General features: G+C 45.3%; 1 protein-coding gene and 1 long non-coding RNA gene across 10 annotated transcripts in view; both read left to right on the plus strand.

Annotated features, from left to right (window-relative positions):
- Positions 1–13,226: 13,226 nt before the first annotated feature.
- The window catches only part of DAB2IP (DAB2 interacting protein), a 275,146-nt gene continuing 261,432 nt past the window's right edge, over positions 13,227–26,940 (plus strand). For 3 of the 9 annotated variants that reach the window (XR_013634766.1, XM_073314874.2, XM_073314873.2), the window contains exon 1: positions 25,210–25,498. Coding sequence is in view for 5 of the 9 variants with exons in the window: in XM_073314874.2 (XP_073170975.1) it covers positions 25,378–25,498 (121 nt within the window). In the remaining 4 variants the exon portion in view is untranslated. Of the gene's footprint in view, positions 13,305–25,208; positions 25,499–26,940 lie in introns of those variants that run through there. The other 6 variants (XM_073314868.2, XM_073314875.2, XM_073314872.2 and 3 more) reach the window with 4 other exon arrangements.
- LOC144929500 (uncharacterized) lies at positions 14,962–24,715 on the plus strand. The gene is made up of 4 exons (XR_013634756.1): positions 14,962–15,018; positions 20,796–21,258; positions 22,228–22,308; positions 23,240–24,715. It is a non-coding gene; the product is annotated as an uncharacterized LOC144929500 (long non-coding RNA).

Below are 26,940 nucleotides of genomic sequence, written 5' to 3' on the forward strand. Positions count from 1 at the left end.
CCTCCTGTCTAGGGGCAAAGAGACCACACAGCAGCCAGGCCAAAGGAAACCATGCTTATGCAAAAGCCAGTAGCAATTGCTCCTACCTTCTGCTGCCTAAGTTTGGTTTCTGCTCTAAGAAGGAGATGGCTCTAGGAATGAAAATGGTCAGACATTAGAGGCCTGAATGGTGCAGTATCTTTCCTGCATCTGGTCTTCCTGCTTAGTTAGAACAGAAATGAAATGGGACAGACTGTGATCCAATAGCAATGGAGAGTTGAGAAAACCAGCTCCATTTGGGGTTCTGTGACAAAGGACTCGAGCCTGTGAAGCTTGTCAAGGGATGGATTAAAATCAGCATTTCAAGAGCCTCTTTCCTCCAATTTTCTGCACTTTTCAGAGCTGTCTCAGCCATATCCTGGCATATTAGAGCACATCCACTTCGCTGGATAAATACAGGGTAACGTATATTACACATTGAATCGTGTGACAAAACACTGTCAATGTACCTGCCAACCTGGCTACACCTGTACTGCATACAGTGTACCTGGCTGGCACAGCTTTGCTGACACAGCGTTCAGACCAATTATAGTTTGCTGCCATCCCTACGTTTGTGCTACAATGTGAAAATTCAGCATATTGCATTCAGAAATTTAAATGTGGTGGGGAGGGAATGGTCTTCATTTGAAAACAGGCTTGTTTTGAGGGGGAGAGCTTTACATTTTGTACTTTGGCAGGGGGAATATATATATTTAGCCTTGGACTGGATGGCTAAAATGTAAAATTTCTGTGGTTTCCTGATTTTGCTGGGAATGTTTTACACAGTCCTAGTTTATTACTTATTTGTAGTGTGTCTGAAACATGCAGTTATATGATTGGCCTGCTGCACGCATGTCTTTGGCAGATAAATGATATTCTAACCTCTTGGCAAGTTTTGCTGACATGTTACCATGCAATAAAGGCATTTATCATTTGTCTGAGACAATTGAAATGTAGCCATGTGCAGCAGCATCTGTCAAAGTTGCAAACTAGCTCGGTTAGCAGTTTCCTGCTACGTTTTGGTGTGAGCAAGTCAATGGTAAAGATGTAATCAGACGGAGGGAACAAAAAATGAATATGGTGCTGATTTAAAAGGCAAGGTATAGAATTAAATATGGAGAGCAAGTCTTACTGTGTCGGGGGAGACGTTCCCCCACTCGATGGCTGCTCCTCCATGCTCCCACTGGGCTGCATAAGGGAGGGCAAGAGAGCAGCAGTTGCTGATGTCTCAGCCCAGCCCAGGTGTGGAAGTGACCTGGATGCAGGGAGCCCTGGTGTGTGTGTTCGGGGGGGGGGGAGTGCGTGTGAGACAGTTTGTGTCGTGTTGAGGGAAGTGTGTATGAGTATGCTGTCTCTTTAAGAAAGCCCTCAGGGTCAGGGGCCTGAAGGCTTGTGTTCAGACATAAGCCGCCGGCAGCAGCATGCCCAGATTCCCCATCACCCCAGCTCAGTGGAAATCAGGTGCGAGGGGGGAAACAACCCATCAGCGCTCTTCTCCCCCCCCCCCCCCCCCCGCAGTAGACAGGAGGATGCTCCCAGTGACTGTCTGGAGTGGCCAGAGGCGGCTCCGGGGGGCGGGGACAGGAACAACAGTGTCACCTGGTACGGACAGCTGGTTGTCCAACTGCCCCCTGCGGCTCGGGTCTCTTTCTCCCCCCGCCGCCCCTCCCCATGCTGCTGCTCGCCCGCCTACCTGCCTGCCGCCTCCATCAGCCCAGCTGACTCTTGGCAGGTCAGGTGGGAATCCAAACCCTGTGCACCCACCCTCTTTGGCCGGCCTTGCTTAGAGAGCAGTGCATGAACCCTTAGGGCTACATCCTGCAAGATGCTGAGCACCATGGCCCCAGTCCAGTGTGAACTGATTAAAGTGATGCACATGGGTAAGGCCCTACCAAATTCACAGCTGTGAAAAACACATTGCAGACTCTGAAACCTGGTCTCCCCTGTGAAATCTGGCTATTGTAGGAGGGCCTTCTGTGCTGCCTTCAGAGCTGGGCGGCCAGAGAGCAGTGGCTTCTGGCCAGGGGCCCAGCCCTGAAGGCAGTGCCGCGAGAAGCGAGGGTAGCATGGTATGGGGGGCAGGGCTGGCCTTATGGGTGGGTGACAGCCCAGGGCGCTGTGGTCACAACCTAAGTTCCCTCTAAGCTGCGCAGTCGCGCAGCAGGTTATCAAGGGCCGTGCAGTCGCGCAGCAGGGAGAGGCGCCTCTCCTGGCCCTGGGGCTGCTGTGGCGAGAGAGGGCTAGGGGGAGTCCTCTCTCCCCACCACAGCCCTGGGACCGCCTGCACCCAAGCCCCTCATCCCACGCCCACCCCAGAACCTGCACCCCAACCCTCTGCCCCAGTTGTGAATCCCCTCTGCCCCACCCCGCCACACATCAGCTCCATGTTGGTGCACATAACAAAATTCATTACACACATGGATGTAAAAAATTAGAGGGCACATTGGTCACAACTCCCCCACCACCCTTTAGCTCCCGAGCGCTGGGCCCAGAGCCAGGGACAGGCTGGACTGGGGTGCCCCAGCTGGGAACTCCTGTTGTCCACTGGGCTCTAGCTGCTAGTCCTGGCCAGGCTGGGGAGGGATGGGACTTCCTTTTCTCCTGCAAGGGCTGCTACCAGGGCTGGGTCAGACCCACCTCCAGGAACCTCCCCTGGGTGCAGGAAGCTCCACAGCTGCTGGCTGGGAACCCAGCTCTGCTGGTAGCATCATCACCAGCAGCAGCAGGCAGAAGTGAGGGTGGCAATACTGTGACCTCCAATAGCCTTGTGACTATTTGGGGACAGCTCTGGTCTAACAGTGGATTAGATATGCATGCTTGGGACTTGGGAGCTTGCTGATGGCCTTAGGCGGCTCAGCTCCCCTCCCCTCTGTGTGTCTGAGTTTCCCCCTCAGTGAGATTGGGAGAAAGAACAAGGAGTACTTATGGCACCTTAGAGACTAACAAATTTAGTTGAGCATAAGCTTTCGTGGGCTAAAACCCACTTCATTGGATGCATGCAGTGGAAAATACAGTAGGAAGATACACCCCCACACACACACACAACATGAAAAAATGGGTGTTGCCATACACACTATAACAAGTGATCAATTAAGGTGAGCTATTACCAGCAGGAGAAAAAAACCTTTTTTAGTGGAAATTAGGATGGCCCATTTCCAACAGTTGACAAGAAGGTGTGAGTAACGGTGGGGAAGGGGAGAGATAAGCATGGGTGAATAGTTTTACTTTGTGTAATGACCCATCCACTCCCAGTCTTTATTCAAGCCTAATTTAATGGTGTCCAGTTTGCAAATTAATTCCAATTCAGCAGTCTCTCGTTGGAGTCTGTTTTACAGGTTTGTTTTGTTGTAATATTGCGACTTTCAGTCTGTAATCGAGTGACCAGGGAGATTGAAGTGTTCTCCGACTGGTTTTTGAATGTTATAATTCTTGACATCTGATTTGTGTCCATTTATTCTTTTACGTAGAGACTGTCTGGTTTGGCCAATGTACATGGCAGAGGGGCATTGCTGGCACATGATGGCAAATATCACATTGGTGGATGTGCAGGTGAACGAGCCTCTGATAGTGTGGGTGATGTGATTTAATTTATTTAATGTATTTTAAGTCTCTGTAAAGTGCACTGAGATCAGGGCATGGAGGTGGCTATCTACAGCAGTGCGGAGTGTGACCATTTGGTGTTTGCAAAAAGAAAAGGAGTACTTGTGGCACCTTAGAGACTAACAAATTTATTTGAGCATAAGCTTTCGTGAGCATCCGATGAAGTGAGTTGTAGCTCCTTTTCTTTTTACGGATACAGACTAACAGGGCTGCCACTCTGAAACCTGTCATTCGGTGTTTGTTTCTTTAATGCCTCAGGGCATCCTTGATTCAGCTCAAATAAGGAGTGAGAGCTCCACTGCTGGTAGCATTTTCATTCCTGAATTCTGGAATTTTTTAAGGTCCTTCTTTTAGCTCCCCAAAAGGCTCTGAGGCATTTTCTACAAAGGGGAAAAAAGCTCTCAGAAAAATAAACCACTACAAATATTTTGGCTTTATTCAGGTTCTTGCAGAACCCAAATGTGAGTGTGTCTGGAAACCAGATTCTGTGTCTGAGCCAAGCTTTCTGGAAGAAATACATTGCTGCAAACCAGAACAATAGGGAACCCCAGTGTGATTTTTTTTTTTTTATTCGAGCGTTTCAAGGATTAAACACCTGAATATTCCTGCAGGGGGCAGCAGAGCTGCAACAAATGGCCACAGCAAGCTGCAGGGCAGGGGCAGGCAACCTATGGCACGCCTACCAAAGGCGGCACGCACACTGATTGTCAGTGGCACTCTCACTGCCCGGGTCCTGGCCACCGGTCTAGGGGGCTCTGCATTTTAACTTAATTTTAAATGAAGCTTCTTAAACATTTTAAAAACATTTTTACTTTACATACAACAATAGTTTAATTATATATTATAGACTTATAGAAAGAGACCTTCTAAAAATGTTAAAATGTGTTACTGGCACGCGAAACCTTAAATTAGAGTGAATGAATGAAGACTCGGCCCACCACTTCTGAAAGCTTGCTGACCCCTGCTGTAGGGGAAAGAAATCACTGCTGGGCTGAGAGGCAATACAGCTGTCCCCATGTCTCAGCTTGGGATGGCATTCGTCCGCAAGGGCCTGTGTGTTTTTTGTTTTCTCTCCACTGCATATGGAATTTCAAATGAGGCGGCAAACCACGTGGAGGGCTGGTTACGTGAAAGTGTGTGTGCTGCTGACACGGAGCCAGGGCCCACCAAAGAGTACGGCTCGGAAAGACTGCGCCCCTTGACCGTGAGGCCGCAGCTTAGGAACTACGGGGTCGTGCGCCTGGGGGGGTATTAAAGACGCCGTAAAGAATCAGTGGAGCATTAGCAAGAACCTTCTCTGAAGCTGCTTGAAAGCCCCTTGCATGTCCATCTGACCATTCTCTCATTATACATGAGCATCACACAATCATGCTCATAGCATTTTCACTTGGATACAGTCTTCATCACCTCTGTACTTGCCATGGGATCGGCAGTGCCTCTCCTGAGTGCTTGGGACAGGCCAGGACTGTGGGGTTTTCTCCATTGCAAAATGGTAACATAGTTTACAGTCGAGCTCAAAACATCAAGTTAGAGGACACCATGTCAGTCGCAACTTAGCAGTCAGGGTGGAACAGGGCTGATCAAGTTTTTGTACAACTTTGTTTTTAGAGGGCCGAAATCAACTTGGCTGCCATTCGTCAGTGTTTTTTAGGGTTTCCCTGGCAATATTGCAACTCTGTATTTTAAAATCCATTTTAACTTTGTAGGTGCTGTGAAATAAGTTGTCCAGCCATTCCTGGTTGGTGCAGGGTCAGGAATTCTGCAGGAAACATTGGGCACATTGCTTTGAGTTTTGGGGCAAAAGTCTGAGGCTCTTCTTGGTTTTATCTGAATCTGTTTGTCCATTCTTAGTTACAATAGCCAGGTTAATGTGTGGTCTCTGTAAGGGAACCAGCCAAAGAGGGACCCAGGCAGAAGTGGCTGCAGGTTTGAACTTCAGGTTTAACTGTCCTTCACTGCCCCATAATTGCAAAAATCTTCATCGGTTAAGTAGAGTTTTCAAAGGGTCCTTTTTTGTGGCTACCAGGCTGCTCTTTGAAGTGTAGATGCTTTGCCTGAAGTTGTCCTGCTGCTCTGGAGTGCTTAGCAATGTGGATTTTGTGTCACAGGCGGTCACTTGGGCTGGCTAGACAAATTTGGACCCAGGGGGTTGGGGTGGGCTTAGGTGACTAGCCTGAGCCACTGGCAGTGTTGCAGAGTTCACACCACTCGTTTTAGTGCACTAGCTTGAGTGGAACTAGTGTGAGTCTGCCTAGCTGAGCTCAGAGGCATACTCTCACATGGGTATGTGCCACAAAGCTTGGGACACCTGTTTCCATACAGATCCTTCCTTTGCAGGATGACAGCTCAACACCATTTACGTAACAGCTGTCAGGGCAGAGAAATGGGATGAAAGAGAAATTTCCTTGGATTTTCATTCTTTTCTCCCCAAGTGGGGCAGAGCCCCAGTTTCCTCAGAGGTAGCTTCCCTGGATGCACATTTGTCCTTGCATTGCCTACCATTTTGTCTTCTTTGTTGTTGGCATCCTTTCGTCTGCCAGAGACTGTGGGAATTGCAGCCTCTGATGTGGATGGTTTGCAATGTCTCATGTGACTGAATAGTACAGTACTGACGATGAAATCCTTCAGACTCCTCAACTTCTGTGGACAACAGGTTCACATCCACTGGAGAACAATAAATGCAGGGAATCAGTTGAGCAGCACCAAGAAGGGGTAGGTAACCCAAGCTGCAGCTGGAGGAGAGCGCGTTAGCCTCTTTGAGCCTCTTTTATCCAAAGAGCTCGCAGCGCTTTCAGTGTTAGCTGAGGCTGCAGAAAGCCCATAGGGGCAGGGTAAGTATTCTGTCCACTTACCCTTGGACAAACTGAGATACAGAGCATTTAAGTGACTTGCCCGAAGTCAAATGGCAAACCAGCGGCAGACGGGATTCGAACCCAGATGACTCTCATCCCTTCATCTAACCAGCAGACCATGCGCCCTCCATGTAATGTCCTCTCCTACTGTCTAAAGTTAGTGAGAGGCTCCTTCGTGGGAGTTGGGGAAACAGAAGCACTTAGAGCTGTTCCCTTTGCCTGGTGTATTGGAATGTCTGGACTCCGTTGCAGTGAGCAACCTGTTCTTTCAGATTTATCCATGTTGGCTAGACTGCTCCTCCTTTAAACTGAGTTGCTATGCCGTCTGAACTCTTGGCTGGGGAAGAGCTGTACCTCTGACCCTCCAAAGTTCTGTTTGGAGAAAAAGGTCCTTCGTACAAATAGCTGAACGGGAACTTCTTCTTGAGGTGAATGGGGCTTGGAGGGGCTGGTGGTTGTTGCATTTAGCTTGGCACGGTAAGCATGGTTTCTGCTCTCTGTGGGGCTGTCTGGAGAAGGAGGAAGATTTGCTGATTATTAACACTCCTTGATTAGCCGCAAAAGATGAATGCGGTCTGTCTGATCCTCTCCTCTATGGGATACTAGGAGTGTGGCCTTCCTCGTGCTCCCTACCTCTGCTGGACACACCAGCAAGAGCTCCCTGTACTAGTGAGCCTGCATGCTCACTAGCTTCCCATGGTGTAAACCACACTAGCACCAGCTAAGGCACTGGGCTTGCCAGATCAATTTGTTCTAGTGATCTGCACCATCCGAGCCCTATGTGCAGTCTGAGTATAAATGGTTCCTGCGGCTTTCCAAACTGAGTTTCAGAAAGCAGGAGGAGTATTTTTCAGCTTGCATTTTGCACTAGATGCTCAGACTTCAATCTCTTAATCCTAGGGTCTCCCTCAATCTCCTGCATTGTCAGGGAGTTGGAACTGAAAATTTCCGAATGGAAAACGTGGTCTTGTCAGGTACTTCCTTAAACCCCTAACCCCATCATCTGGATGAGCATTATTCTGAGCACTGCTCCAGCTCAGCAGCCACGCTTGTTTAACAGTCTCTGAACAATCCAATAGCTCCAGGCAAAGGTCAAAGTATAAATACTCTCTCGCCCCATCCTCCCCGCAAACTGCTCCTGGAAGGGACCCGGGACTACATTGGGGATTCTTTGACCTTGTGTGGTCTTAGTCCAGGTTTTATCCTCTACTGGTTATGTGGAGGCCTGTGCACAACAGTTTAGTCAGTCTCTGTCCACTTTCCCGCGAGCAGATGCACACATCATAAAAGTCTCCACCAAGAGTAGCACTGTGGCCTTTTCTGCTGTCTACCTCTGGGCACCAGGTAGTGAAACTGGTTCTGAAAGTGGGCTGTGAATAGAAGATCCAGCTGCCCCATTCATACTGGAAGATTTGGCCAGTCTGGCGACTTTTGTCGTCTTGTATTGAGGCTTCCTGCATGTCCTTCCTCATTTCAGAGCAGCTGGTTAGGTCTAGTCTCCAGGCTGTGTTTCTGCACAGCCCCCCCCACCAGGGAGAATTTCAGGGGTTAGCTCAGAGCTACACGGCAGAGCATGACTCTGACATTCTACTCCCTGGATACCCATGCAACTCCTGTGGGAGAAAAAAGGTTGAAATGACCAGTGCTTTTGCAGGGCAAGCTTGCTTGCCTCAGTATTCTCCCTGCATATTCTGTTCCCTCTCTCTTGTGCATGTTCTCCCTTCCGCATGTTCTCCCTTCCATGCTGCTCATGCTTCCCGCATCAACCCCCTTCTTCCCACCATTGGGTGAGGAGACTGTTGGAGTTGAGTAGCATCAGGCATCTCAGAAATAGTTTTACCCTCCTTGTCCTTAGGCCAACAAAATAGGAAGGAAAAGGCTCTGTTTTCTGTGCAGTCTCCTCTTGGCCTGGCATATCGTTCACTTCAATAATAAAGTGTTTCCTTTCATTCTCAAACAGTCAGGCCCTTGCCAGAGTCATAATTGTTCACAGATGACTCATTTTGGCTGCAGGATCAAAACTAGGGAAAAGTGCTGTTTGCACAGTCTTTGAAATGTACGAGATGGGAAGAGATGTTCACGCTTCATATTCGTACCATATGTTGTTTCCACATTTCAGTAGAGCCTTTGCATTTCAAAAGAAATGCCAGTCCTGTCCTGGGGATGACTTAGTAGGAAAGAAATGGCCAGAGCTGTGAGCAAGCCTGCTAAGCAGAGACCAAAATTGCATATGTGCTCTCTCCTATGTGGAACGCTCCAGCATTGGCTGGCTGGGAAGCTGGACTGTAGTGGAGATGATCTAATACAGTAGAACCTCAGTGCTATGAACACCTTGGGAATGTAGGTGGTTCGTAACTGTGAACAACGCATTACGGTGGTTCTTTCAGAAGTTTATAACTGAACATTGACTTAGTACAGCTTTGAAATATTACTATGCAGAAGAAAAATGCTGCTTTTAGCCATCTTAATTTAAATGAAACAAGAACAGAAACCCTTTTTCCTTACCTTGTCAAATCTTTTTTTTAAACTTTATTTTTTTAGTAGTTGGCATTTAATACGGTACAGTACTGTATTTGCTTGTGTGTGTTTGCTGCTGCCTGATTGCGTACTTCCAATTCCAAACGAGGTGTGTGGTTGACCAGTCAGTTTGTAACTCTGTTTATAACTCTGAGGTTCTACTGTAGATTTTTTTTTCTCTCCCTCTCCTTCCCTCTGATGTGAGAGTCGGTCTCTTCCACTGTCTGAAATGCTGCAGGCCCCCAGCTGTGATTTTAATCAAAGCCAAGTTAAACTTTTCTTTCTGTATATTTGTAGAAGCTGTTTTGAAATCTTGAGTCGTAGCAAGTGTTTGCACTTTCTTTTCTGTCATGGAAATAAAATGAACATGTGTAGAACCCTCATTGTGCAGCGGGCACTGGCCAAAAGTGGTTACTAGCTGGCAACTGTTTGGTCCAGGTTAGTGAGTTTCAGCCCCGTTCTTAGTGGACAGGTGCTTGTCTCACACAAATCTATTGGTGCAGTCTCAGTGGAGAGGCTGTGGAGATGGAGTTCTGCTTTCACTCTTGGAAATGGTCACTTAAGTTGAGGTAATGGCATGATGCCCGCACTGTTGCCTGTTGCGCATCTGTTCTGTAGCCAGGGTGATGGGTTGTATGAAGTTGACAGCTGTCCACATGGCAGTGTCCCCAGGCCATCAAACAAGCATCAGACCACTGGCCCCAGCCACTTACAGCTTGGTGTCAGGGAGAAGCCAGTTATCCCATAACTGTCCCCGTAGGGGCTGTGTGGCTCTTTGTGGGTAGCATCCTCTCTTGGAGACAGGATCTTGACATAGATCATTGGTCTGATCCAGTAGGGAAGTCCCTATGTTCTATAGGTACAGACCTGGCTTGGTAGAATTAGTGACCTAGCAGCGGGAGGCTTTATATCTCTCTGCCTGTCCCCTGAGACATCTGCTTCCCACAAGCAAAAAAACGGTTGGATCCTCACTAGTGTCACCCAGCCAATCTTGTGACCTGGTCGATGCTACTTGCCTATTTCCTGTTTGTTGTTCCTTCCCCTCTGCTCTAATGCTTCCCTCTGCGTGCTTCACTCCCTGTTCAAATTGCACTTGGCCATAAGCAGTGCATCAAGGTCAGGCAGTGACCCTTTGGAGCCAGCTTGTAATCATTAGAGTGTAAAGGCTTGTGAGCCTTGCTGAGTCTGCCTGTCGCACTGTTTTTAGTTCATCAAGAATAATTGCAAAAGCTCCCATTTTAAATAATTTTGAATGGACAGCACTTTGCTGAAGGAGTGACTGTACTTGCCTTGTAATAGACCAAAATATTCACCAACATTAAATTTCAGCCCTTTCAGATTAGTGTATCATTTCAACTAATGAATGGTACAAACCATGCAAGGCAGATCACCAATGAGAGCGGTCACACTTAGGCACTAAGAAAAGCGAGATTGGTTGGCAAGCTGTCGTCAGGTGGCTGTTGGCAGGCGGTTGAAGGAAGGAGGTGGCCAGAGGGAGAAATAATGGGACACTACTGAGCAAAGGAAACTGCTGAATACTGGGAACCAGCGAGGCCTGCTGCACTAGGGAGTAGTCATCCCAAGGGCAGTGGTGTGGGGGAAATTGCTTTGGGTGGATGAAAATGGGGCTGGATGTAGCTCTACAGAACACAGTGGAAGAGTTGGTGGGGTAGCTCTTCTCCATCTCTAACTTTTAAGGAGCTATTGAGAAAATCAGTGCAGTGGACATGTGATAGGTGTTCCCTTGCTGCTGTAGGGGGAGGCTTGTATAGGCACCTAGATTAAAAAAAAAAAAAAAAAAGAAAAGAAAAAAAAAAAGCTCTGTCTGGATTTCAGCTGACCGTCTGCTACCAGCTGGGCAAAGCACTGCACTGACACCTGGCAAGAGCAACTTGATGACCTGCCAGGTTTTTTCTATTTATGACTTTTATGACTATATTGGGGGAAATGAATTCGCTCTGTTCACGTCTCCTCAGTGGTGCCCCAGTCTGTGAGAGTTTGTTCTGGTAGCCCTAGCCTTGCGATCACGTGCTGGACCAGAAGAACCCTTATTCTGGGGGAGGTGAGATGTAAATTGTTGCTGTATATTAATTTTAATTTAACATTCTAATGTTTCACCTCTTGTGTTACTGATTAACTGTTCGTTATTCTCTCCAGATTGAGGCTAGCTGTTCAATTTTTGCATTTCGCTGCACTAGGACGGTGAAACAAGATTGATTGCTTTCCCTTTCCACTTCCGCTCTGGCACTGCGCTGTTGTGTTTCCATCGTCCCCACTATCTGGGAAGGCTTTAAATCAAAACAAACAAACCAAGTTTCATTGAAATTTAAAAACTGATGAAAATGTTTCCATTTGGTTTCATAAAACTTTTTAAAATCATGCCTACATTTCAGGTCTAATCTTATTAATGGGGTGCCCCTTTACAAATGTCTGTTTTCCAAGAGACGTGGTCTCATCAGACTGCCGGAGTGTTGGTAGGGTTAAAAGATTTGAGTTTGTTTGCAAAAAAAGATTCCCAGAAGTGTAATGTGATGCCTAGAAGCAAATAAAACCTGGCCCTGAATACAACAGACTCTGTCTGCAGGGTAGCTTGTAAATTATGTGGCAGGGAAGGGGAAAAAGCCATTTATCACATGAAAAATTAAGTTTGTATTGTGTACATAAGCCAATGATTTGTTACATAAATGTGAGATCATTATCAGGCATTTACACATGAATTGGATGTGTCTAATCTATTAATTAATCAGTAAGTAAATTTTACACAGTATATGTAAACAACTTAATCTTTCATTTCACTTTGAAACTGGCATTCATGGTGATGTGTGATGTTAACATGAGATTAAACACGCAGGAGAAGCTGATTCATGTTGCTGTGTGCCCTTTCGCTGTACTTGAGAAACTCTACACAATCAGGAGATGGGTGTGAAAGTGGAGACTTGTATTCCAACACCACTAGCTTCCCTGGATTAATAGAGGTTATTTATGCAGGGAGCAAATCCTTAAACTTCCCCAGAACACCTGTGAACTTTTTTTTTTTAAAACCCTTAGCATTTAAACAGAGTGGATTTCCAAGCAGACAAGGATAGCAATGCCCTGCAGCAACTTGCAGAAAGGTTGATCGTTTTTCCTGATCTTTCATCACACTGTGTGGGGAAACCACTATGGGAGCACTCAGAACTAGCTGAGAGATTTCTGCTAATAACAATGAATACATTTGTCATCTAGTGTCTGTAATGCAGAATTTTAACAAATTGCTCATTCCCTGCAGCAACCTGATAGCAAGGTTAGCACTGAGATACAAAGTAAAAAGACTATTTTTAAGGGACTGTTTTTCATTATTATTTATTACATGATTTTCCACATCAAGGTTAGTGCGGAGAAAACAGTTCTGATTATTAGATTCCTCACCTGGATGGGGCGTGACTGTTGTACTAGGAGTTTGCAGATCACAAAGTTCAGAAGGAAGAGTCGAATTCTTGTCTGAACAGCACTGGCAGGGATTGGCATGTTGACGTGTCACTGGCACGAACACTGATAACTAGCACTGTTGGCATTTAATAGTAGAAGAGGTGTGTGTTTTGTTTTTGTGGGTTTTTTTGTTTTTGTTTTTTTTAATCTACCAGAACGGAAGTTCCTCACACATCCTCTTTCTCTCACTTCTGAATGTTTGTTATTCCTTCGAAAAAAGGGCAGTCCTGCCAGCTCAGTCTCACTGCTGTTTTGGTCTGGTTTGAGCCTAAGCACCCCTGTGCTCAGGAGTCTTGTTCCATTGCTTGTCATTGGGAGTAGCATGATGAAATAAGTGACGATGCATCGTGCAGGCATAAAGGAATCTATTCAGATACAATAGCTGACCCAACCCCGACATGAAATGTACAAACTTTTGTGCTGAACCTTGTTTGATGGTGGGCTTCTAGTGAAATCTGGAACTCAGTGCCTTTCAGCTGCTTCGGAGTTTTATTGTGCATGTTTCACAGCGCTTTGGCTCAGAGGTCTCTGGAGGGAAGCACTGGTGTGTATCCAGCTGACCAAACCTTTTGAGCTTTTTTCCTCTTGTTAACTTCAGGTTTTGTCCTGGCCATTGAGAAACTTTCACTGACTCATTCTTCCACTCGGCCACCCCTCGCGCATACTTATGCTACAGCATCACATCGTTCCACGTTAGGGCTCACTGGGCATCTGAGCAGCACAGCAACCATGTTCCACCTGGATGTCCCCAGAACGCACCCAGGAGGAGGAGGAGGAGGAGACCTGTGAAGTTAGAGGGCCTGCAGAGCCAGGCCTCTGGTGGTGCCTTTGAGAGCTGCTCAGAAAAGAGTGACTATATCTTGTGAAAAATTTCAAATGCAATTATGATTTTTCATTTTGTTTGACAGTTTGAGACATTTTAAAAAAAAATGTTATAAATGAAAATTTTCAGAATTTTGAGCACTTGTTTTGGTGGGAACAAAAGCACTTTCTCCCCCGACCATCTCCCCCCTTTTCTCCCCCAGTGGAAAAGTGGTGGGTGAGAAAGCAAGAAAGTCTGGTTTATTTGATGGTTTTTTTCACTGAAATTAAAACAAAATTTTTAATTGCAAAACAAAAATGTTTGATTAAACCAAAATTGCTTTGGTGAATATTTTTGTTTTGGTTACAAAGGATTTTTCCATCAAAAGAAATTTCAGTGGAAAAATGTTGATCGATTCTAGGCCCCATATGGAGGACATCTGGGTTGATAGTCTCAAAAAGGCTGGGAAAGTTTCTTTGTTGTCCTATTTCTTCCCATAGTTGTAAATAACGTATTTCTGAGCAGCACCATTACAAGAATGAGGAAGTAAGTTGTCTCTGAATACCCCTGGCAACTTTCTTCAGTCTCCTGTTCAGAGTCTCTGGAGTATCCGTCTTTTGCATCGGTAGCAAGCAATATACTCGGTGTGTATTATGGTTTCTTTTGTGCTTAGTGAAAAGTAGGGTTGGTGTCATGTATTAGAAAGAATTCTTTATGCCTGGATCCTTCTGCTTAGAGACAGTCTGTTTTACTATGTTAGCTAGTCACCCCTGTCAATAGCAATGTTAGCTTAGCTGGGCTGCAGGAATGAGTAAGAGTTTCAGTGAATTGAGTGCACTGCAAACCTCTTGGCTCAAATTGCAGAGGTCACAATGGGTTCCTGCTTTAATTTTGTCATGGAGAAGGAAACGGCAGATACCTGGAAGCCCAGAGCTATAGGTTCCCCATTAGCCATTCAAAGGATCATTGTTTTATTTTAGTAATAACTTCTTGGTAGAGAATGATCAGACTTAAATAAAGCCCTAGAGCAGCCACTTGTGGAAACCAAAAGGGCCAGGAAATTGTGCACACAGCAAATCTGCAGACTTTCCACTTTTTGTAATATTGCAAAAAAAATTATTCAATGTTTTCTCTGCAGTAGGATATTTTCTATGGTAGTTTGCTTCAGACCAGAGGTTTATTGTTCTTTGCTTCTGGCAAGAGCTCTACATGAGAAATAAAAACTTCTTGAACGAAATTCTACAATAAGACATTGCACATGTTTCAGCTTCATGAAGGTCGATTGGACTCAAACACACAGATCTTAAGGTAGACATTTTATTCCTGTCAGTAATGGTCAGGATACAAACCACGTTATCTGAGTCCAGCTTCATATGGTGTTAGAAATGCATAGCTAAATTACTCTAGATTTCAATTTTATCATTTAATCCACATCTCTCCTGGCTGGAGTCAGAAGTTGAACAAACCTGTTTGGGACTTTAGCTCTATTGTTTTGTTGGGAAATCGTCAGGAAATATGTCCCTGTTTTGAGGTCAACCTCTGTTGCTCTCCAATTCTTTGGCAGGCACAGAGTTTATTAGGTTGCCAAGGAAATATCTCTGGTTGGGTTCTCAGACACGCTGACTCTCCTCAGTGTTACTGTAACCTGTCTGGTTACTGAGTGACGCTTCCTCTGTGGATCATTGTGGTGGTGTTTACCATGCAGTGAATAACGTTTGTCAACTCTTCTGTTTACCTGTCGCATCAACTTTAATGGAGCTGGTATGTCACATTGATTGAACTCCTTGCTTGGGAAGGAAGTCTGTGAAATACAGAAACAAAAGGTCGCGTTTACAAAATTAACTCTCTGGTGGAGGAGCAAATTGTCAGCTGGTGAGATCAGGCAGCTTGGGCGTCAGGACTCCTGGGTTCCACCTGCAGTCTTGCCACTTCCTTTTTTTGTGGAACATTGATAACTCACTTAGCCACGTCTTTCAAATGTTTGGAGTTGGGGGTGGGTAGGGGGGTTGTGGGTGATCCTGATTTCTGAAAATCAGGCCACTATTACTTAGATGGATGTAGGTGCCTAAATTTAGGCACCTGAGTTTAAAAATATTGGGGTTATAACCTGTCTGGAGAATGGGAAAGATGTTATGAAGCTTAATTAATGTTAAAAAAGCCCTTTGGGGTCGTTGGATGAAAGGCAGTCTGCAAGTGCTTGGCATCATAATGATTTTTTTTTTTCCATTATGAAAGGATTGTCTGGAGAAGAAGGCTCTAGACTAGGACTCAGAAGATCTGGGATCCTGGTGTGACCTTGGTCAAGTCACTTTGTTCCTGAATATTTCACCTGTAAAATGGGGATGATAATTCCTGACTCCCACCATGGACCTGTCTGGTTTAGATAGATTGTAAGCTCTTTAGGGCAGGGACTGTCTGTCTGCATGTACACAGCATAGCGTGACCTTGATCTTGTTCAGGGCCTTTAGGTGCTACCACGCTAACAATAATAAATAATTAATGATAAAACCCGTATAATGAGTGTCAAAGTACAGAACAGCACAACAGGTGCCATGGTTGAAATCCTGCTAGCAATAGCCCCAGTGATTAAACGGTGAGCAATAAATGCTACGTCTGAATTTCAAGTAAAGGATTCAGGTTTTCATGTCCTTTTCTCAACCCTCGTGTAGTATTGCTGTGCAACTATAGACCGGCTGCCATGTTCCACCCTAGAGGTGACTGCATTTCAGTGGGTGTGTGTGTGTGTGTGGCCTGTAAAGGTTTTATTTATCTATTTTTTTTGGTTCTAGAGCTCATAAGAAAATGGTAATTATTTTCCATAAAACATTTCAAAAGAAACAAAAATGATTTTTTTCCCCTCACGGTTTGTTGTGTGGAAACTTTCCTTTTCAGTTTTTCCAACAATATAAAGTCTGAAAAACTGGATGGGGGGAGGAGGTTGGTTGAACAACAAGAACATTTTGAAAGAAAATACGTTCTTCTGCAAAAATGTTTGAGAGACGAGATTGTTTCAGTATCTAATCTATCAGCTGGAAACTTTCACCTGGATGGGGACTGAATAGAGTTGATAGAAAGGCCCTACAGTGCTGTAAGTGTAAGTTGCACCTGCTGTTTTATTATATTTGGCATCTGATGGTTCTAGCCCATCTGCGACATTGGACACATTTTGCAGAACAGCCCTAATTACTTCCTCAGCATTTGGCTTAATATTATGATTTAATTAGCGAGTGTGTTCTGAGATGGGAGAGGGCACAAGAAATTAGTCTGACAAGGCTTTTCTTCTTATGTTATTATATTCCTCTTGAAGCATGGATGTGGATGGGTGAGAGCCCACCATGTAAGCCCAGCAGGCGAACTCTTCACATGGGAACGTCCTTGGGAGATGGGGGCACAGATGCTAAAGTTCAGGGAGTGTATCAGTAAAGGAAACACTGACAGCGTCTCCCGCCAACATAGCGTGGTGTAGACACTGCGTTAAGTTGATGTAAGTTGCATCTCTCTGAAGGGGCGGGGTTCACACCCCTGAGCGATGTAACTTGCATCAACTTAAGAGATAGTGTAGACGAGTCCTAAGGGTGGAACAGAAGCTCATTTTATCACACTCTATTAAACTGGACAAATATAGTCATGGTACGAAATTACTCATTAAAGCATTACTTTTTAAAAACAGGAGTAAAAAGAATGACTTACAAATCTGAAAAAGTTCCAGCTGATGATCTTTGTCCTGGGTTTCTTGAAATAAATTCTTCTTCAACATCTGTAAGTCATCAGTTTTGTCCAGGGGTACATGTAAAATCATATACCTATTGAGCTGTGATTGTCCACACTGGGGATCAAGGCCATTGCTTAATGTGGTGTAGAGCAGTGGCTCTCACCTTTCCAGACTACTGTACACCTTCCAGGAGTCTGATCTGTCTTGCATACCCCCAAGTTACACCTCACTTAAAAACTACTTGCTTTCAAAATCAGACCTAAAAATATAAAAATGCCACAGCACGCTATTTTGAAAAATTGCGAACTTTCTCATTTTTACTGTATAATTATAAAATCAATTGGAATATAAATATTGTACATACATTTCAATGTACAGTATATAGAACAGAATAAACAAGTCATTGTCTGTATGAAATTTTAGTTTGTATGAACTTCGCTAGTGTTTATGTAGCCTGTTGTAAAACTAGACAAATATCTAGATAAGTTGATGTACCCCCCGGAAAGCCCTCTGCATACCCCCAGGGGTATGTGTACCCCTGGTTGAGAACCACTGGTGTAGACCCCTGAAAGTGCTCTCGCTTACAATATTCGTTGCCGATATGACCAAATCATTTTTAGTAACTTTTACCACTTCAGGAAACAGCTGGTGTTCAGTCTGGTTGAATGAACTGAGACTTCTGAATTGACTTCAGTGATCTTTCTGTAAGCTGACAGTTGGCTTGCAACAGATGAAGCTGAATAATCATGGCTGAAATCGATACCATACACTTGAAACACATCTTGAACTTGAGTCTGTGTTATGCTTAGAGTTGTTATGGGAGTTTCAAGATTTTGAATAATGTTGTAGTCTTTCTGTTTAGATCTTTATTGAATACTGGACATTGTAAAAACCAGTGACATCAAAGGAGAGGTATTTATAATATTCCTTTGCTGAATTTGGGTAGCTGGGTTCTATTTCCCTATGTGAAATTCTTGGGAATTTCTCTCTTCCCTGGAAGCCCAGACATTCTGACTATATCCAGCATTGAATTTTTCTGGCAGATTTGCTCCCAGAGTAAATTGTAGCTTTCATCTGATGTCATTTTCATACAAAATTGGCCTTCTGTGGTTGAAATGCCTGAGCCTTGCAGAGTTTTGGATAGATTGTCTACCATGTTTAGGACTTTCAACCTAGTTCAGTACAAAAGAGCTAGTTCAACTCTTCCATTTGAGCTGTTATTCCACCAATGAGAGCTCTCATTTCAGGCTCTTTGGTTGCATCCTTTGGTGTCTCCCAAGTTGCATGTGGTGCAAGGGAGTTTCAGAAATTGAAGCCAATGCTTCTGGATAGAAAGACCATCTTGTTGGACAGAGTACATAGATGCCTGATGCTGTACTGACCACTTCATGTTTTATGTCCTGAAATATAGCCCTTTGTTTGTTTACCAAATGACAAAATTAAATCAACCAGTTTCAAGAGCATCTCTAAGGATAGCATTTTTAAGAGCAGCCTAGCACACCAAATTCAAAGCGTGCCCAAAGCAGTGAGTGTATCTAGCTCATAGTTTCGGTTGTTAGCCTGGTTGCTACACCTGAAATTAAGTCTGTCAAGTTAGTGGTGCCATCATAATATTCTCCATGACAATTGCTGATGCTCAAATTTAGACACAATGCATCTTTAATTAGTGAGTTGGTAGCCCCTGCTGAGGTACAGGCTACATTATACTATCCAATGAATATTCATGTCGTCATCAACATACAGCAGGCATAACACCATTTTCTCCTTGTTGGAGAAGTGTGTTTGTTTAATCTACCAAAATTGCAGACCACTTTCCAGAAATGTTCTCAGATATCTTTCTTGCAGCTTTAAGAACCTTTATCTCATTTTGAAAAACTGGACGTGTAAATTTGTCATGACTCATTTTCATCCACTCTGAAATCAGGATCATATTCTGCCTCCAAACAAAGCAGTTGAATAAAGTTGCAGTGAACCTCTCCACTTCAGGATGTATTTTCAGCTTGTTCAGACTCATAGACGTTAAGGTCAGAAGGGACCCTTATGATCATCTAGTCTGACCTCCTGCATAATGCAGGCCACAGAATCTCGCCCACCCACTCATGCAATAAACCTCTCACCTATGTCTGAGCTTTTGAAGTCCTCAAATCGTGGTTTAAAGACTTCAAGATGCAGAGACTCCTCCAGCAAGTGACCCATGCCCCATGCTGCAGAGGAAGGCAAAAACCCCCCAGGGCCTCTTCCAATCTGCCCTGGAGGAAAATTCCTTCCCAAATATGGTGATAGCTAAACCCTGAGCATGTGGGCAAGACTCACCAGCCAGACACCCAGGAAGGAACTCTCTGTAGTAACTCGGATCCCACCCCATCTAACATCCCATCACAGGCCATTGGGCCTATTTACCATGAGTAGTTAAAGATCAATTAGTTGAGTTAAAGATCCCAAGTCCCTGTCTGGCAAGATAACCTATACATTACTAGAGTTTTCATTAGGAGTTGCCTGCTTTCTTCTCTCTACTGAATGTACTTAAAACTTAGACATGGTCTACATCTAAAACTCAGGTCAACCCAGCTATATTGCTCACCCTTAGTCTTAGTAGGTCACCAACGTTCTTAGTGGCCTTTTGAAGAATATCGGCTACTTCATGGTGAAATGAAGAAGCTTGGTGCCTCAAATTTGTCTCCAGCCTTTTTCTGATTAGAGAATCCAGACTGAGTGGAAACTTCATCCGGGTGCTTAGTCAAAAGTAGTTTGTGCCTAACAGTTGTGTAACAGTAGAAACCAAAAAGAAAAAGAGTACTAGTGGCACCTTAGAGACTAACCAATTTATTTGAGCATAAGCTTTCGTGCGCTACAGCTCACTTGCATCCGATGAAGTGAGCTGTAGCTCACAAAAGCTTATGCTCAAATAAATTGGTTAGTCTCTAAGGTGCCACTAGTACTCCTTTTTACTGGAAAACCAGTTGCTTTGACCTTTTTTTATATGTAACCCCCTGGGTTCTTTTCTCACTCAGATCCTCTGATAAGGAAAAGACTACAAAGAGGTGACCGTTGGAGGGCCTTTGACCCCCCCTTCCCCCCCCCGAACATGATGGTTCTGCCAAAGAATCATGGGCTTCCTGATGTCTGGCCTTCCCCATCCTTTTGTGGGGGGGAAAACGCCCATGGAACTGCGGCAGTGGGAAGAGAAAAGAAAAGACCACCCTATCAGGAGGCTGTGGGAATCAGCCCTAAAGGAGTGGCAGCTAGCTGGCCCTATCTTGGTCTCTGAGAAAGGGACTCAGAAGTCTTTGTGCACAATGGTGAGGCAGAGCAGGATAAGAAGAGCCTCGCAAATGTGCGGGTATTCGCTTTGTATCCGTGTACCATTTCTGCAGATAGCAGCACGGATGCGGATACAAATGTATCCATGCAGGGCTCTGATGATAAGAGCTGGGCGGGCAGCTGTGGAGAACTGCGGCACGGATCCTCCACCTGCCTTGGGTGGGGGGACTGGGGGGCAGGGACACTGGGTGGGGGGCTCCTCCTAATTGCTTCCCTCACCCCCAATTTTTTTGTCCCTGAAAACACAATGATTAATGCTACTGTGGCCATGTAATAGCACAAGAGGCTGAGGCGGAGGTAGGCAGTGTATCTATGTTTTAATGATCCTTGACCTCTAGATTATTGGTTCCACACGGATTGTAACATCACTGAAACTTATCTCGATCTCACAACTATGGACAGTAGTCCAAGAAAAAATTTGTGGGTCTCAGTTCAGTTCTTGGTGGACAGGTGTCAACATAAAAAATGAAGTTCACCACAGTTAGTACTAATTTTCTCTCTATAGGTAGTCTAAGAACTGACTGGGCATGGAATCTGAAGTACTCTCATATCCTTGCCTATAAGGATCCCGCCAACCATGGTTGAGGCACAGTGGCGAGGCACGAAGAATAAAGGTGGAGAGGGCCTTTCCATAGACAGAGAACCAGATGAGAAAGATGATGGCTCTCCCCTGAAGCCCTGTGGGAAAGGAAGAAGGCTAACTGCTGAAGCGGTCTCCAGAGAATAGATTCTGGAGAACAGTGATTATTTTCCAGGCATAAACAAGTAGGCGAATGATAAAAGAAAAACTACAGCCACTGGAGATCGGTGTCTGCCAGCTGCCATGGACATAAGTCTCTCTGAACTGGTAGAAACCTCAGGCAACTGCACGCTGCTCTTGCTCTCAAAACAAACAAACAAATCTTCGTGCTTCTCTGCTTCCATCACAGAACTGACTTTGGTGCTGACCCAACATTTCTGCAGACCCTGTAAGTTTTTTTTGTTTTGTTTTGCAAAGCAGTGAAATAAATCCTGACTTATAAAGCTGTACAGAAAATACGACAGGTCTGATGGAAAATCTCATACACTGCTGAGGCCTAGGCAAATACGGGTGGCCAAATTCTGCTCTAAATTTCATCAGTGTAAACCTAGCTCACGGTTGTACGTGATTGATAGGATGCTACCATTTGATTACAGTTCAGTGGTCTCCATTGCTATGAGTTGGATCTCAGCCCAGTGAACAGGTCTCCATATCACAAATATCCGCACCACATTTGGCCCCAGTTGACACCCCCCCCCATTAGGAGCTTGAGCTTGTCTCTCTTGGAGGTGGTCCCTTCAGATCTGGTTGTGGCACCCTGGCAGAGATCTGGGCAGAAAGCTTGCATTCCCACTGCCTATGTTATTTTGGAGATAAGTAAAAGATTTTTTTCTCCAGGGCTGTTAATCTGGCTGCTTTTGCAAGCACTAGAGTCTTTCACACAATTGAGCACTTGTGTCAGGACATGGCTTTCAAAAGGGAAAAAAGAAATAGCTCTGGAATAATTGGAAATGTCCAAACCAGTCTCTTACCTCCCAGCTGGGTCATTCATTTTGTTACCGGCTGCTCTGTAGCCATCTGTACTTAATGCCTTCAAAACCTTTATTGAAGTGAGTGAGACAGACCGAGAGGCAGGCTGGCTAAACTTTAATAAAACTCCAGGCTATTTATGTTCTTATTATAAGACTCCCTTCTCTTGTCAGGATAGTTTATAGCCCCTCATTAACTCTTCCTATTTTATGGTCACCTGCATGAACATCTTAGGTACTGGAGGGGGAAATAGGAAAAAACTAAATACAGAACAGATGCTTAAGTGCACATGAATGGATGCAGAACCATCACCACACACCACCTGATCACTTCCACCTGTTCAGAGTTTAGCAAGATCACCAAGTATCTCTCCTTCACTCCATCCCAGGTCGATCAAAGATGTCAGCTGGTTCTGGTTAAACAAGAACAAAGTTGCTGAACCTTACCCTTTTGGACCCTCTGAATTTGGGTAAACTTCTTAAAATAATTTCTCACTTTAAATGTTCATTTTCCATCTATGCCTTCTGATTGAGAGATGCCAGAGACATAAATGAGATATGGGAAAGGCTGTTGTGGCATTTTTAGCTTGACCAAAACCTAGGTCCTATTAATCCTGCTGGAGGAGGGTCTCTTCTGAAACGTCCTGCTCACCATATAGAGACCTGAACATTCAGCTGCTGCTCTGAACCAAATCTCCAAACTGAGCCTCCAAATAGTTTGAGATTTCCCCATTGCTAATTTAAATATGTGCCTCTCTCTCCTTTGAATTGAAAACACAAACCAGTCCAAGAGGAGTCGAAGTTCTTGTGGAAAATGTTTTAGTAGTTTGTTTGCCATTCAGATGGGTGAAAACAAACCGTGTCACTCCTGGGTAGCAGGAGTTGGGTAGAAGTAAAGCAACTGTGGCCTTTTTCTTTCTCCTGATCTGCTGTGTGAATTTGGTCAGTGATTGGTGCAGCTGGGTGGAAGCCAGGCAATGGAATGTTGCTCCGTTGTTGCATCTTGCAGAGGGGGGAGAGATTAGAGTCATCTGTTGTCCAGCTGTGACTTTGCCTACTTGACCTAAACTTGTCATTGCCAGGTTGATTGGTTCATTTCAGCACCATCTAAAAGTTAGTATAGAATTCCTTAGGCATGGCCTCAAAACCAGGCCTGGACTTCAGCAAAGACTAAGACGTGCTGTTTGTCATGGACTGGACTGAAGGGCCTTTCTAAACAGAGAAGTAAAATATGCCTTTGCTGCTCAGTATTTAGATAAGATGGATATAAACTATGTAAAATCCTAATGTTTCTCATGCCCAGCTTAATCAGGGAAATTTTGCAAATGTTGGAAGTAGGTGGGCAGGTGGTGGTGGCTGAGACCATCTGGGGTGGAATTAAAGATTTTTGTTTTCTTTAAGTGAATGTAGTGCTAGCGAAAGGTGGTGAATCAAGAGCCCTGCAGAGTGGCAGCCTCTGCCTATCACCAGAACAGGCATGGCACAGGTAAGACAAGCTTCCACGCTTTCCCAGAGATGGCCAAGTCATGGCCAGGGTGGCTTTGTCCCTCTACCTTTTCTCTCCCTGATCTCCTCACTGATATTGCCAATAGGTACATTTCTTGCAAGAGACTGGGAAAGTTAGCAAAGCCAGCCACAGCGCAGGCAGGCCCTCTGAAAATGTCACTAGCCAGTAACCCATCCAGCAGTCAGATTTTTCCGGCTTTTCAATTAGCTTGGAGTGCAAATTCAGGTTTCCATAGAAGAAAGGGCTAGTGTATTAATTCCTTGGCCTACAGCAATTCCATCCTTCTTAAATCCTCCCTGCCACTCTTCTCTCAGAACATTTCCATGCCTGCAGCTGCAGGGGCTTCTCTGGGTGCCTGGATGAGGGGTTCTGGATAACGCACCTCTTAGCTGAGCTTTTTAAACTGGAGACTTGGGAATCCATCCAGTTGGCCTTTTGTGACGAAGCGGGACTGTTCTTAGTGTTTCCTCTGAATATTGTGGGGGTGCCTCAGTTTCCCCTATGCAGTTCTTAAGTATCTAGGTGGTGGGATAAGGGTGTATGATCATTGCAGAGCCCTAGAGGGCAGGTGTGTGCAGGGGTCTGGACACAGAATGGCCGACACCCTGTTTCCTGGCAACTGATGGCCTGGCCCTTCGCCCCTGCAAGGTGAGAGCTAAAGGATTGGAGAACAAAGGAATCAGGTGCCCTCCTGGCCCGGGAAAGGGACAAAGCCCAGAGGAGGAGGGGCTGGAGAGAGTTTCAGTTAGGGGCTGGCTGGGGATGAGGAGTGAAGTGCAGACGTGGTTGTCTGACTCACTGCCTCCCCCAAAATGGACCCAGCTGAGGGGTCCTGTTCTCTGCACCTACAAGCTCTGTGTTAGACCATGTTCCTGTCGTCTAATAAACCTTCTGTTTTACTGGCTGGCTGAGAGTCCTGTCTGACTGCGAAGTTGGGGGGCAGGACCCTCTGGCTTCCCCAAGACCCTGCTTGAGCGGATTGGCTGTGGGACGCGCACGGAGGGGCAGAGGATGCTGAATGCTCCGAGGTCAGACCCAGGAAGGTGGAAGCTGTGTGAGCTGTGTGTCCTGCAGACAGCTTGCTCCCAGAGAGGAGACTTCCCCAGAGTCCTGCCTGGCTTCGTGGGGAGCAGTTCCAGAGCATCGCCCAGGGACTCCTTGACACCTTTATTTTTTTCTCTCGCTGTGATTTAAAGTGTTAATTCTGCCCATTCAGATGTAATTTTTGAGCTCTATGAGCCAGAGACAGAATCTCATGTGCTGCCGGAATCTGAATGGTAACTGGGTCTTTTTCTTTAACTCGTGCGACATGCTATAATTTAGTTTGAATGTTGAAAGGAAAAGGGCCTCCAGGAGAGTCCAGTGCTCTGTTCGCTTGAGTTCTAATTAAAGTGATCCCCTCTCAAGTTTCACTTTGTTTTCTGGGGCTTTCACTCCATGATGATAAACATGTGTCCCATGGCAAGGAACTCATTACACCCTTTCCCGATCTCCTCTTTCACAAAGCCCTAGGAACCTCCTGTTATAGATCCTGCTGGCTGAAGCTTCACCCTCAGAAAGATGTAGTGGCCAGAGGCAGGTACAAGCTTGATTAGCACCCTGGGTTGCGCAGCCATCCCCTAGCAGGAAGCTTTGCTTTTTCCAGTGTGGCTCAGGCAGATATTGCTGTCCAATGAAGACGATCCAGTCCAGGATTTCTTCCAGCCTTTTCTTCATATTTCAAGAGCCCAGGCCAACTCTGGCTTCCTATTCCAACTCCAACAGGCTTATCGTTTTGGGGGCTGGAATTGTTCGTACAGTGCATCTTGCCTGCTGCGAGTTCTGCCTCTGCTCAGACATGTGCTCTGTGCTGGGTTTGGGGTTTTTTTTATTTTAAATGTCAAACTTGAAGAGCTCCCTTTCTTTTTCTCCCCCCTTCTACTCTAAAGAATCGGACTCCTGTTAATTAGACGCTGGAAGTGTTGCTGCTTTGACGGGAGGGGGGAGTGAGTGAGCGTGCGTGTGTGCCTGTGTGACACATATAGATACAAAAATGTCAGTGAACAGCAGGAAAAGTTCTGGGAGACCGTCTTACTACTATCGACTGCTCCGGAGGTCGCGACTTCAGAGACAGCGAAGCAGATCCCGGAGCCGGAACAGGCCACTTAGCAGGGGTAATTGCAACCAAAATTCCATTTAATTGAAAGTGCAAGACCTAAGTCGTATTGCTTAAGAGGCAAGTCTATTACTGTAGATGATAAAGACCAGTGTAAATGCTCCTTAGTGTACCTGTGTGCTGCAAAGTTTACAGTGAACTTTAGAAAGGATCTATTGATTGTTCAATGCTGTGCTCAGGTAAGGGGGGAGAAGACTGTCTAGTGGTGGTATGGATCTGGGAGTCAGGATGCCTGAGTTCTATTCCCTACTTTGATGTTAAAATGCTGTGACTTCCATCAGGCAAGTCCCTTTGACTCTGTCCTCAGTTTCCTTACCTTTAAAATGAGGACAAGAGAACTTCCCCAGCATACTAGGACATTTTGAGGCCTAATTGATGTTGTGAAGCACTTTGATATCCTTAAATGAAAGATGCTATTGAAGTCCAAAGAACTATTGTTATAATTTGCTGCTCTTCATCAGCTGGGCCCCTGGAGGGTCTAAAAAATTGTGATTGGATATAAGGGCTTGTGCTCCCAAGCCCGCTGGTGAAAGGCAGTGGGGCTTGTGTGTTCATAAGCCACTTTGGCGATCTTGAAAAATCGCACTGTAACCGAATGTATTTGTCCTGCGCAGCAGGAGCGGGGCCCGTGGAGCGATGGGTTTTTGGACGTACCCATTCGGGCCGTCCATTCGTTCCACTCCAGGCAGCTACTGACCCAGTTGCGTTTTTTTTAAAAATAAGCTGCTCTGGCTTTTCTCTTGCGAGGTGAAACTAGTATTTGCTGCTGCTCATGCCTAAAGTTAAAGCACTCGGAGAAGTGACTGTCCTTTTTTTTTTAGTGTCTTGGTCATTTTGCAGTTGTAATATCTTTCCGTAAAAGTAGGGAGGGGGTTGTGTGACACCCTTCCCAAAGCATTCCTTAAAAAGAAGGGTAATGTTGTTGTGTGAGTAAGAGGATCTGTCAGAAGCCAGCCACCTAGGGCCAGATCCTGCTCTCTAGGACACCGGTATGAATCCAGACCTATGCTGGCTTCACTGGCATTAGCCCAGATTTACACCAGCATACCTGAGAGCAGAATCTGGCTCCAAAAGCTCTAGCTAGGTTGCAGTGTTGTCTTTCTCCCTTCACTGATAACACACACTGTTCTGTAGGTTTCAGAGTAACAGCCGTGTTAGTCTGTATTCGCAAAAAGAAAAGGAGGACTTGTGGCACCTTAGAGACTAACCAATTTATTAGAGCATAAGCTTTCGTGAGCTACAGCTCACTTCCTCAGATGCATATCGTGGATGATATGCATCTGAGGAAGTGAGCTGTAGCTCACGAAAGCTTATGCTCTAATAAATTGGTTAGTCTCTAAGGTGCCACAAGTCCTCCTTTTCTTTTTGTTCTGTAGGGAGGCTCATTTCAGTGTTTTGAATCATCACTTGGAAATATTAAGGAAGCTAAATCAGTCCCCG

Source organism: Lepidochelys kempii, chromosome 16 (assembly GCF_965140285.1).
Source record: "Lepidochelys kempii isolate rLepKem1 chromosome 16, rLepKem1.hap1, whole genome shotgun sequence".
Lineage (NCBI taxonomy): Eukaryota > Metazoa > Chordata > Testudines > Cheloniidae > Lepidochelys > Lepidochelys kempii.